This window comes from Electrophorus electricus, chromosome 1 (assembly GCF_013358815.1).
Source record: "Electrophorus electricus isolate fEleEle1 chromosome 1, fEleEle1.pri, whole genome shotgun sequence".
Classification (NCBI taxonomy): Eukaryota; Metazoa; Chordata; class Actinopteri; order Gymnotiformes; family Gymnotidae; genus Electrophorus; species Electrophorus electricus.
The window spans coordinates 33,122,764-33,136,713 of NC_049535.1; the positions used below are offsets into that span (position 1 = coordinate 33,122,764).

General features: G+C 37.6%; 1 protein-coding gene across 1 annotated transcript; it reads right to left on the reverse strand.

Moving 5' to 3' along the window:
- Positions 1 to 446: 446 nt before the first annotated feature.
- Positions 447 to 9,384, reverse strand: LOC113568554. The gene is made up of 11 exons (XM_035524454.1): positions 9,123 to 9,384; positions 7,585 to 7,729; positions 7,014 to 7,076; positions 6,460 to 6,528; positions 5,614 to 5,775; positions 5,313 to 5,457; positions 5,172 to 5,201; positions 4,561 to 4,590; positions 2,406 to 2,456; positions 1,985 to 2,026; positions 447 to 478 (listed from the first exon to the last, which is right to left on the reverse strand). The coding sequence occupies exons 2-11, from the start codon at positions 7,645 to 7,647 to the stop codon at positions 447 to 449; spliced, it is 687 nt and encodes a 228-aa protein (XP_035380347.1). The 5' UTR covers positions 7,648 to 7,729; positions 9,123 to 9,384.
- Between the last annotated feature and the right edge of the window lie 4,566 nt (positions 9,385 to 13,950).

Here is a 13,950-nt window from a genome sequence, read left to right on the forward strand (position 1 = left end):
CAATTCCAGCTCCAACTTCAGGGAAAATTTCCATGATGCTCAGCCATGTATGTACCCAAACATTATGTCATTTATGTAATGTAACAGATTATGTAACATTATGTATCAGATGCAGAAATTGTTTAAAAGGGTGGTACCTGGTCCTACCTGCAGAAGTTCTATGGTAGGAGCTGGCTGAAAAAGAGCAGATGAGTCATATTACAAAATCAGCTTTACATTATGCAATGTTCTGAGCACGAACAGAGACAGAGTCCAATGCAGTATGGTGAATGCAGTTTAATAGAGAACATGGTTACTCCACAATTGTAATCTAAATAGACTTACACAGGTCACGATACAGAAGAACAGTCAATGAGGCAACCAAAACAGACAGCGAACAGGCAAAGAGGGTAATCCAACAACATATGCAGAAATCCAATAAACCAGAAGAAATTCACAATAACAGACTACAGCTCAGAAACATAACACAGGTTGACGACTTCACAAAGACACAGTGAACAAATAGGGCATAAATACAACTAATGAGGACTAACAAGATACAGATGATACAATAATAGGCATAGATACTAACAAGGGGGCGGAACAGAATGAAACCAAAATTAGGAAGCATGAGGAAACAAAACCAGGAAGTAAACAAACTCTGTAAGCACTACTCTGTACTTTAGAGTTACTATTACTGATTATTGCAGTCTATGTTGCTGTTAATATCTTTATCCCTGTTCCTGTTTAAACAATACCTTACCATGTCCTTTTTGTTTTCATGCCATATCTTTTGGGTTTTAGCTGTTCTTTGATTTATATTTTGTATTTGTTTTTCTTATCTTTGCTTTGCCTTTTAGCTCCCTCATTCCCACATTTCACGTCTGGTTTAGTTTGTTACATTAACTTCCTTGTTTGTTTTGTCTTTTCCTTTCCATCTGATTACATGCCTGCTAGCTCATGCATCCGACCTGTTACCCAATCACTTAAAACGTTACAAAGAGTGATGGACATCTTCTCACATTACCTGGCAATTATGGTTATGAGGCCTCCTCCTTTGTTGGACCCACAGAACAAAGAATATTATGTTGGCCAGTAAGGACAAAGACAAGGTTACAGAAACCAGACCTGGAAAAAAGACAGGAAATTGTGTTCATCAGTGAAGAACTGGAGCCATTGGGCAGTCCAACATATTATGAAGCTTCATACTTTGTAATTTTGTGCAATAATCCATACTTTTATCATCTGTGAAAATGAAAAGGCATCAATATAATGGAATATTTCCATAACTCCTACAAAATCAAGATGTTGAAAAAACAGATTCATGTGGTAAAATCATACCAACAATATGGATGGAAAAACAAATCTGGATTATGGTGTGAATTCTATAAAAATATAGTTATCATCAAATTTTTTAATATTCATGTTACATTGTTACCACAGGGAATTTGCATAAAGCCCCACTGTGAAGGGAAGTTAAAAGGCTGCTGCCAAACTGCTAGTTATAAATTTTATTTTATTTTTTCTATTTAGGGAATTTTGTGCGTGTGTCTAAAGAGTAGAACAAACTCTTATCAGTATGATTGTCACGGTTACTCCCTCCTTGCTTCCATGTTCCATGGTTTCCGTCTTGTGTTTTTTTGGTTCCTTTCTGGAGTTTCGTTTTCTCTGCCCCTCATTTCGTTTTCCACACCTGTTCCTCATTTTTAGTCTTGTTAAGTTCATGTATTTAAACCCTGCCTTGTTCCTATTGTCTTGACTGTTGAATATATGTATGTTTGGATGTTTTTGAAAGCCCTTCATGGACTTCATGGACTCAACTTGCTTGGTCCAAATTCTGATCCTTCTTTTAGCATGATACAAATGAAACATGGATTCTACCAATCAGGCAATCATTCATTGGAATATAGATTACAATATAGGTCAAGTGTACTTAATAAAATGCTGACTCAGCTCTCATACTGCTACAAGTGTTAGTTCCTAGAATGTGATGGAAGACACTTACTCATAGTAGTAGGAACAGGAACAGAAAAGTGAGCTGACAAATCTAAAAAAAAACAACAACAACCCAAAGCACATAAGTGATGTATTTACTACTATAGCATGTTGGAAGAGGTAGAAAAGCACTGCAAAGTTAAAGGTAGCTAACATAACATCCCAAAGCAAAGAAGTGACATATTTACTACTATAGCATAATGGAAGGTGTAGAAGAGCACAGCAACATTAGAAGTATCTAACATATCATCTTGAGAGGTATGTAGTACATAGACAAGAATTATAGCAGTTCTTAATGTGGGAATAAGCTTAAACTAATAATTCTCTGCAGCATTTCATAAAGTAGATGATTATCAGCTATTTGTGTACTTATAAAGTTGGTCTAAATGACATTTAAGAGTGTCATTAAAATATTTTGATGGATAACTTACTTTCCTTTGTAGATGGAATTGTGGTATGGGTGGCTTCTGATGATAAAGTGCCTGGATCATACGAGAAAAAAAAGTCTTTAGGTATTCACACTAATCTTATGGTACTATATATATACACATGTTCTACATGCAGCTATTGGCTATTCTAGGTGTCAATCACTGGCAGGCCCGAGTCACAATGAAATCCCCAAGAGAAAGAAAAATAGTGTGTGCTCAGGTCCATCACACATTCTATAAACTTCCTGGACTGGTATAGAACGGATATGACATTTGACTAGTTGTGCTCTCAGAGGACTTGGATGACTTTGGTAGGACTTTTGGTTCCTATGGGCTAATGTTCTGGGGGGAACCTCTTACAGAGTACACAGAAAGATAGGAAAAAAATACAAAGAAATTATGTAAATAACACTTATGCCAAGCAGAGATGTGTAGAATAGAAATTCATAAAAAAAAAGGTTTTACATTATACTGTACACATGTTCATTTATATAAAGGCAATAACATGATACCAAAAACATGCCATAGTAAATGATTTTCACATTTGAACACAGTAAATATAACCACGGAATGTGTTTAAGGTACGCGCCTTTCCATCATGCTGGAAGTGTTCATTTGACTGGCTAAACTGCAGCTATGAAAGGATAAAATTGGCCAGCAACAGAGTTCAGATACACAGTGGCATTCATGTTTTTCATACTGGATATCAGAGGCCTTACATGTGCAAAGAAAACATTCCCTGCACACTGGCTTGAAGTGTTGACAAAAAAACAGGACGACTTCATTGACTCAACTTGCTTGGTCCAAATTCTGATCCTACTTTTAGCATGATACAAATGAAACATGGATTCTGCCAATCAGGCAATCATTCATTGGAATATATATTAAGAATATAAGGTCAAGTGTATTTAATAAAATGCTGACTCAGCTCTCATACTGCTACAAGTCTTATTTTTTAGAATGTGGTGGAAGACACTTACTTATAGTAGTAGCAACAGGAACAGAAAAGTGGGCTAACACATTTAAAAAAAAACAACAACAACCCAAAGCACATAAGTGACGTATTTACTACTATAGCATGTTGGAAGAGGTAGAAGAGCACTGCCACATTAGATATATCTAACATATCATCTTGATAGGGATGTAGTACATAGACAAGAATAATAGCAGTTCTTAATTTGGGAATAAGCTTAAACTAATAATTTGCTGCAGCATTTCATAAAGTAGATGATTATCAGCTATTTGTGTACTTATAAAGTTGGCCTAAATGACATTTAAGAGTGTCATTAAAATATTTTGATGGATAACTTACTTTATATATATATATATATATACACATGTGCTACAATGAAATCCCCAAGAGAAAGAAAAAATAGTGTGTGCTCAGGTCCATCACACATTCTATAACCTTCCTGGACTGGTATAGAATGGATATGACATTTGACTAGTTGTGCTCTCAGAGGACTTGGATGACTTAGGTATGACTTTTGGTTCCTATAGGCTAATGTTCTGGGGGGAACCTCTTACAGAGTACACAGAAAGATATGAAAAAATACAAAGAAATTATGTAAATAACACTTATGCCAAGCAGAGGTGTGTAGAGTAGAAATTCATAAAAAAATAGGTTTTACATGTGTACATTTGTACACATGTTCATTTGTGTAGGTGTGTAGAGTAGAAATTCATAAAAAAAAAGTTTTACATTATACTGTACACATGTTCATTTGTATAAAGGCAATAACATGATACCAAAAACATGCCATAGTAATTGATTTTCACATTTGAACACAGTAAATATAACCACGGTATGTGTTTAAGGTACGCGCCTTTCCATCATGCTGGAAGTGTTCATTTGACTGGATAAACTGCAGCTATGAAACGATAAAATTGGCAAGCAACAGAGTTCAGATACACAGTGGCATTATGTTTTTCATACTGGATATGAGAGGCCTTACATGTGCAAAGAAAACATTCCCTGCACAATCCTTATTGTATCATCTCCTGTGAGGAAGAGACTGGTGCAGTCTTCTGCGAACTGTACGCTAGAACTTAGGGTTACATTAAATTTCAAATTGCACCCTCTCTGCAGAGTAAGAAAGTCTCTCTAATAACCTACAATACGAGGCAACCAAAACAGTTTGTTTTAGATGGCACTTACCCTTGATAATGCAGGAACAAGTTGTAGAATCTAAAATAAATAAACAAGCAAACAAATAAAATGACATTGTGATGGTCAGACATTTTTAGGATTTAAGAATAGAGGAAACATCAAGCAAAATAGATTGTAATACATTATAAGAAATACATTGGTTTTCACCTAATTTGTATAATCTGTGCATTGTTAGTCCTCAGTAGCATGTGTATGTAAACACTGCCGTGTTGCCTGTGTGTTTGCTGGTCATTGTGTTAAGCCTAGCCTCCATCTGTTATTCAGCATCATGATTTCTCTGCCTGTTTTCTGATCTTTAGTGTTAGTTATTATCGTTAACTTGTTTCATTGTTATAACCTGCTCCCTTTTCTCATTGTTTGTTTGTTTTTTTTGTTTAAGATGTATTCCCGGACTCTACGTGTTGGATCTATGACTCTGGACCTTAACTACGACTCTGATTATGGATTTTCCTCTCAATGAATCTTGGTCTTTTCAGGGTCTGCATCTACCTCATAATCGCTCCATGTAACTCCACCTATGTAGAATGTTCAAAACAATGTGGCACATGTCTTGTATGAAAAAATAACATTAACAAAGCAATAAATATACTGTTACTTACTCTGTATTTTTGGGCACTCTGGGATGCTACCTAGTCAAAAAAGAGCAATTAACTGAGCTTTAGAACATTGTCATTTTAAAGAGAGCTTTAGATATAAAAAACAAAGTGCTCATTCACCTCTAGACAGTTTTAGATCCATACCTGCCAATGATTTATTCCCGTTGCATATTTTATTATACATGATCACAAAGTCAGTTGGTCTCATAAAATATGTTGTATAGGAATCTTTGCAGGTATAATTCTCACAAAAATTGGTAATATTTTCTGTTTCCTTTGTGTTGTTCAGCTAGAAAAAGCAGAAGAGACGACACAATGACTTTAGACTTTACAGTGAACACACAGTCTATGACACAAGCCCATATGACCTGCAGTCCTAGAATTTTATGTGTGGTGTCCTTGAGCACGAATCAAGCATCAAATATGCAAATATAACTAGCAGTACCCTTGCAAAGCCTTTCAGGATATTTCCATATGTCCACATAACTTTTTCAAGGCAATCAATGCAGTTCCTTGCATCATTCCTACATTCATTCTTAAGTCTTTCTCCATTCTGCTTCCAGGTGGAACAAAGAGTATTTATGACAGAGAGTAAAATATGCTCGTCCTAAAAAAAGAAACCCAAGAAGAAAGAAAAATGATTAACTTCTCATGACAAAATGTTGTGCAAACCTTGAGCCAGCTTTTCAAATTAAGTTTTAAAAGCTTAGAAGGAATCAAGAAACAATGGTGAAAATGTAAGCCATCACCCCTAGTGGTTCAGGAAGAATAATACAGGTCATGATCATATTTAATCATAATTGTTTTTGCAGTTGAGGTGAAATCAGTGTGGCAACGTTTTATTTGACTAGACACTATTGTTTCTGTTATATCTAGGTTTTCTTATAAATAAGAGTAATTCTCTAAGTGTCTCTCCATTACCTAAACTAATTCCTAATAATGAAAGTAATAATTATATAAGTGGATATAAAATGCAATTTTATTGTGGAATTCACTCATAACAGTTTTGTAATGTACTGTAACTCATTCATATTCTTTGGGGGCCAGCAATCAAATTTTACTTTTATTTTAATAAGGTACTTCTATGCATGACAACTATACAAAGTCTGTATAAATGATAATGTATCCATAAATGTAATTGTTTTTTGTGCTTTCCACACATTGTACTGTATGTTACTCTTGGTAATGCACTAGAGCTGTTTGAGTATATTAAACTAAAATTACATAATATTATTTTGTCATTATCCATAGAATATAAATGTATTATGTAAACATGGCTGCTTCATTCTACCTTTTCAGATTCAGCAGGAGGTGTGAAGTTCTTGACCGCAATCCAATGGTCTTTAAATAAACATGTTGTCTATATATATTAAAAAACAATACAAATGTTAACCAAGTGTGTAAATATAAAACACACAAATAACTAATTAATGAATATCATCTGGATGTAAAAAGTCCTGATCTTAAAATAATCTTAATTTAAGAGTCCTTGTACATTTTAGGGAACCCAGACTATGTCAAAGACTTAATATCAGCACCATCATACACCTTTTGGTGTGGATGTGCTTATTCTGCACAAAATGGATAAATCTAACTATCACTGCCCAATATAAACCTCTCTGATGAATTACTTAAATACTGTACTGTCACATTAAAAAATAAAAATTCCATTTCCCTAGACTTAATATTGTTGCTTTTTGTCTTGTATATTTGACTAATACATATAGCAATACATGAGTTATAAGTATTAGTATACCTACTGATATTTTTGTCAATATATATTACATTTATGACTTAAAAATTTAATAATAATTTAACAAAAATGATTAATAATGAAATACTTACTATGTCTTTATGAAAATTATTTTCACATTCTGCATCACAGACCATGAGTCTTAAAATAAGTCCCTGTGAAAAAGGAGAGGAGATCATGTTTAGACTAAAACCTGTAGACACTGGAATTCTAATGCTAATCTGATTTATGCCTTTCTTGTCATGCCCATTTACTTTAAATTAACTGTATCATTTTATGCTCTATATGCTCTTATTCATGTTTACATAAAACAATTTTGAATTATTACTTTTGAATGTGCTATACTATTAAACTTACATTGTCTTGGCTAATACACTTTCAATTAACTAACCATATTTGCAAAAAGTGCACATAACATGTATCTTTAGTACAAGGAAGAGTTTTGTTCAGCATTAAGACCCATGTCCTTATAAAAGCAAAAATGTATGCACTGCATTTGCATCTTCATAACATGAGAGAACTTAGAGCTAAGGAGCTACTTTTTAATCAAACACATTCAGACCTTTAGATGATCAGGACGAGATCACCAGGACATCAGATCAGAAGGTTAAGATACATGTGAGCTGTGACATAAAAAGATGCGTAAGCATCATATAAACTCACAATTAACACAGTGCAGAAGGCTTTGTTGCTCATTACGGCGATGTGGCAACCATGAAAGCTCATGTCCTTATGGTCCTGTGTGCCTTGGTAAAGAACATGGATGGGTGAAGAAATGGTATATCCAAATAACTAAGACCACTGGTTTCTGTAGGAGAGGAGAAAAGAAACCTTTTCAACGCCCTTTTCAGTGTATTATGTCAGTTATCTCTGCAGGTTCAACCCTTAAGAGATTTCTTTGTGAAGCTCAGATTTCCAGAGATTTCACAAATCCACTTAAAGGTGTCATTTTTTTATTATCATAGAGGGGCAAAAAAGCAGTTAATTGAATAAGTGTCACGGAACGCTCCCCTCTCACTGGTCTACATTGTTCCAGCCTCTGTTGTCTGTCACGTTCCCCGTTTCCCTAGCAACCAGGGGTCTGTCTCCAGGATTCCCTGCGTTCCCTGCTAAGTTATCCTTTCTGTCTGTGTTGCTTTACCTGTTCATGTTTGCTAGTTGTCTACTGTCTCTCTGTGTTTTCGTCTACGCTGCTTTCCCCGTTAATATTTGCTTGTTTGATTCCGCTCTCTTTCCTCGTCCGGTGTTCCTCCATCGCTTCGCTTCTGTTTGTTTCCTCTTAATATATATGCAAGTGTTATTTGGTTTTCTTTGAGTTTTATTAATTATGTTTTTTGTCTTGGTTGTTGTTTGTCTAAAGTATGCAGTCCAGATCAGTGTTCTCCCTGCGTGTCCTACTTTAATACATCTTCGCTGTTCTCAGTTCATGTTTCCTTAATGTTTACTTCCCTGCTTCCCTAGTTCTCGCCCTCACCCTGTTAGCCTGTTACTCTTATCTTATCCTGTTTGTTCCTTGTTATATTCTGTATTGTTAGTCTGTGTCTGTAATTAAACATATTTAGTTATTCTATCCCGTCCGTCCCTTCTATTATGGATTCCCTATGTAATTCACTTCCGTCTCATGTCTAAGGCGCCGACACCCTCGCGTTACATTTTCATGCTGCCTGTTATTTTGCACATAACCTGTTTTCTGTTGTGTCCCTCACTGTAACCTCTTGTGTATTTTTCGTTTGCTATGTTTTCCCGGACTCTCCCTGTTGGGCTCACTGACCCTGGACCGTTGCCGATTTGCCCTTTAATAAATCTTCTCAGCGCTTGCATCCGCTACGTGATCGCTCCACGTTAAAATTATATATGCATAATATTGTCATTATTATTATTAGTAGTAGTAGTAACAATAATAGTAATGTAACAGAAATACGTTTATTGTATCATTATTATTATTATTATTATTATTATTATTATTATTATTATTATTATGGTTAAAAGTGGTATGGTTAATATGGAGGATTGTAACCGGACCGATGTATTTATATGATTAAGTGAACACCCGAACAACGTTCACTCTCTTTGTTCTCTCCACATTAGTTAGTTGCATAGTTCGAAAGCCTGACTGAAACAACACATACGGACTTAATCACGTTTGAATACATTAACTATATTTTCGGATGCTAGTAGGACAAGTTTAAAAAAGACCTTACCTTCAGTCAGAATTACGATGCCGAACGTACAGCTGAATTTCTAGCTTTTGTTTTTAAAAGTAAGACAGTCCTGCTTTTGGTCGGATGCTAAAACTCTCAATGGACATTTCTGCCCTCACTCAAATCTCAGTTTCCTTTTCTATAGGCTTTGAAGTCTCCCCTGGACGTAGCGATTTACTTTCGATCTTGAAACCGCTCGACGTTTTATCAAGCTCGGCCTTGGGAAGCCCCCATGTGTTCAGAGATGTCACATTAAAATCCCCCAGAATGTGCCAGACGGAAGCTTTCGAGGACAGGTCATAATTTTTCACACTTACCCAAACGAAAAGCGTAAGTTGTTGGACCACATTATAATGGCTCGCATGTCATTTGGCGTACACACAGTCTATGACCCGCGCACGTCCTGTCCTCTCTGTCGGGGTACAGAGACCATCCAGCACCCAGTCGTCTGCCCAGTGCTGCGCTATTAATTAGTGCCCGCTCATGCTGCTAACTAGCCTGACATTCAGTGTCCGCATGTGGCTCAGTCAAACCTGTAGCTCCAGTGGACTCATTGACCCTCTCCAGCTACTCCAACATCAGCAGTCTTGTTCTGTCCCAAGGGTAACACAGAGCACAGTATGTTCAGTTAGCACTACTGATAGCAGCGGCAGACTACAGTGACTCCCCTATTCCTGTTTGGACAAGTAATCTCTACCACTCCAGTATTTCTCACAAGTACAAAAAATTGTTTATACATCAAAAATACTAAACTCCTCTAAAATATGTGCAGTGTATATCACAGCTTTTGGAGCCAAGAATGCAGATTATTAAGTTAGCTCTTTCAATCTCAGATCTCCTTCTAATAAGTTATTCTTAATTTATTACTTCATTACATGTCAGAGACTTCATTTTAAGCTTTTAAAAGAGATCTGTCTAAACGAATGTAACAGTTCAGCGGTGTTAATTTATAACGTGGGGAGGCTTGACAAGACACACAACGACGTTTATTGATTAACATTAAAGACAATGTAGCGTTTACGATATCGCAAGGTTAAACACCGACACATCCACAATTAAACGAGAGAATTATATACATGCACACTGACGCGGCAAAACGAGGAGCAGGTGTGAAACACGGGGAAGGCGTGGCCCTACGGACAAACGAATACACACACACACACACACACACACACACACACACACACACACACACGCATACACACACGTTTGGGAGGAAGGGCCGTACCGTGACATAATTTAATTTGCTCCATCAAACTTCAATTTTATAACTGCCCCACGAGCATAAAGAGAATGTGCTGGAATAGCTATATTTAAATTATCGTGCAGCAGGACGCACAGAATCCCTCGATACAGTGAAACATTTATTAATGAAAGAAACAAACAACACTGGCGGCACTCAAACAATACTAACAAAAGACATGTCCCCGGCCTCATTAGAGGTTCACTTCCGCCCCGGTTCCGGACGTGCTCCTCCCCTGAACGATCCTCCTCATTCTGCTGATCGGAAGGAACTCGGGCTACAGCTCTGCCCTCCAGGGATCCCACTAGCTCCACACAACCAACCTCTTTCTGATTGATGTGGGGCACATCCATCCTCCTTAGGCTTCAGCTAAGAAATTCCTGGGGGTGTTCCCCTCCACCTCCGGAGTGGACCCGGATACCAGTCGTGGTCCTCTCCCCAATCTCCTGGGATCCAGGCGGCAGTGCAGGGGGTGGCCATGCACCTCCCGCTAGGAAGTCAGTTCTTCACCAAAAGAGCTGGCATCCTGTGGTGGTTGGTCATTCTGTAACGGATCTGCTGGCTCGAGTGCCGATTGGCATGGAGCAGGACGCACAGAATCCCTCGATACTGTGAAACATTTATTAATGAAAGTCACAAACAACACTGGTGGCACTCATAAACAATACTAACAAAAGACATGACTTCCATAGTTAACACAACACATTACACAATAACACTTAACAAGGACTACATACGTATTTAACATATAACAGCAGACTAACAATGACCAACACCATACACACACTAGCGGAGATTTAAATAGACACGACATTAAGCCCCATGCAGGTGCACGTAATCACAAAAGGCGTGGCCACAAACAAGGTGAAACCCCCTGGCACCCGTACCACGTGACTCGTGGGGAGGAACGTCCCGTGACAGTTTGTTATTCAATATACACACCTGACATCCCCAAGGACTATAATGCCAAGGAACCCTAAAATGCCAAGGACCATTCTGGACTCTTTTCCTTTTCCATTCTATACGCTTTTCTTTTTTGCCACTCAATAACAAAGATCACTGTTCTTGAGCATAAATGGCATTTTCTGATTCTTCTCTGCCAATGCTACATTGGTGTCAGTAGTGGGTCACCAGTGTCAAAATGGAAGAAATTGAGAGGCACATCAATAAACTGAAAAGCAGGCAGTAAAGAAGATGTAACCCGGTTGAAGGGGGTATTGAGCATGATGTCTGATCTCTGCCAGACAGTTACAGTTTTATTTACTGGAGCGTGATTATTAAAGGAAAGACAGGGTCATTATCTAGACAAACCTAACAAGCTTGCTATTGAGCTCCAAGTACAACCTCCAATCCCATGACAGACCTCCTATTGTTCTCACCTCTCTTTCCTGCCATAAAATTAAGCCGGTCAGATTCTAGCCAGGGTCTGACAACAGTACCAAACTAAATATACCCAAACTATACTCAGGCCCTTTCTACCAAGCTTTCCAGTGGTATGGAATTTGAGAAAGTAAAATGATATTGTAAGCAGAAAAGGTGTGGATGGTTTAAAATAAACTGGGTTCACATAGAAAAGGCCTCTGTAGGCTTCAGTGTAAGGCCTCTGAGGGCCTCTGTGTCAGGCCTCCAAGGGCCTCAGTCAAAGGCCTCAGTATCTCAGCCTGGCACTGGAACAAACAATATTATCACGATGGGCACCAGGTGATTTGAATGAGATCACTTTTTAAAAAATAAAACAGTTTGAATATAACGATTGAATATAATGGTACCAAACTCTAACTGGTGTTGAATATGTTAAATAATGCATGATTTGGATATAGTGGTGGAAACCCTGAAAAGTACTAAGTAAAAAAGAAAAAAAGTGGTAATATAACTGTCCTTGAAGAAATTGTATAAAGATCTTGAGCTCCTGGGACTGTATAACAGTGAGCAGTAAGGAGGCGGATGCATGTGCGGAGAAGAGCGAGATTTATTAGGGGCAAATCCAGAATCATAATCATTAGGGTAGTCCAGGGTCACAGAGCCAATACGGAGAATTTTAGAATACATGATAACAAAAACAATGGCTAGGATAAATGAGGGCTAGGTGTAACGGTGAGCGGTAGGGAGGCGGACGCATGTGCGGAGAGGAGCGAGATTTATTATAGGCAAATCCAAAATCAGAGTTGTTAAGGCAGTTCAGGGGCAAAGAGCTCACACGGAGAGTACGGGAATACATGAGTAACAAAATAAACACACACGAAGACAAACGGGGAAGCAGGCTATAACTAAGGCTAGGGAAAACGCAGGGCTAGGAAACACGGAGTACAAACCAACACAACCATACGAAATAAACATACAACCATTCAATGAACTAAACACATTCAAAAATTCAAATGAACATCAACAACCAAGGCACACAACAGTGCTTAAATACGTGAACTTCGCAAAACTAGAAACGAGGGACAGGTGTAAGCAATCAAACAAGGTGAGAACAAAATGAAACTATGGAACGGAACTGAACAGAAGACAAGGAAAACACGGAAGGTGGAAGGGACTGATCGTGACACTAGGAAACACGAACCATAAGCATACTAAGGCAAACAGGGAAATCAGGCTATAACAGAAACTAAGAAGTAACATACAGAGGTAAGGAAAAACAAAACAGCTAGAATCAAACAGGCGAACAGACACAAAGGCTTCGAAACAAAGATGGGCTTACATATATCCAGTATATTCAAACTTTCAATATATTCCACACAAACAGAACTTAACAAGACTAGAAACAAGGGACAGGTGTGGAAAATCAAATGAGGGGCGGAGAAATCGAAACTATGGCATGGAACTAAAATACACAAGACAGGGAAAACATGAAACATGGAAGCCGGGAGGGACTAATCATGACAGACTGTTAGACATATTCCCAATTATGCTTCATTTGTATGTTATATTGAACAGCAAAATAAACACAGGACCTGCTATTCAATTAATTATTGAGTCTGCATCTTTTTCGATTTAAAATGTACTTAATAATACAATTGAAATTTAGGAAATAATAAGGAACCACATTAATTGGTGGTCCATACCACGGGTATGAATTGGATTTATTGAACACACCCATACCATCAGCAAGATGACTCGATAATCATCAAGGCAGAACAAAGTGAAAGTAAAGATGAAGAAGACCAATCATACAGAGATAAAGAACAACAACTACCCAGAAGATCCAATCACTTACTAAACAAGCAACAAGTCAGAAAATGTCCACTGCTTCACATAGGGCTCATATGTGCTATGGTCATTCATGGATTTGAAAGGATTGATAGTACAACTGCCAAACATAAATAGTGGTGGTAAAAGATGGATAACAGCCTTTGAAGAATGCACAGCAGGACATCAGTTAGCCAAAGGAGACATCAAGGCTATTCTTTCACAGACTGTGGGAAGGCAAAAATGGAAAACATTCTCATTGGCTAAGACAGAAAGACATGCAAAGCCAAAATGGGATGCTATATCATTGGATCCTCAGAGAAACAATATATGGGATGCCATCAGGCAAGAATTTCCAACAAAAATGGATCCATGTCAATTACACAGCTTAGAGCT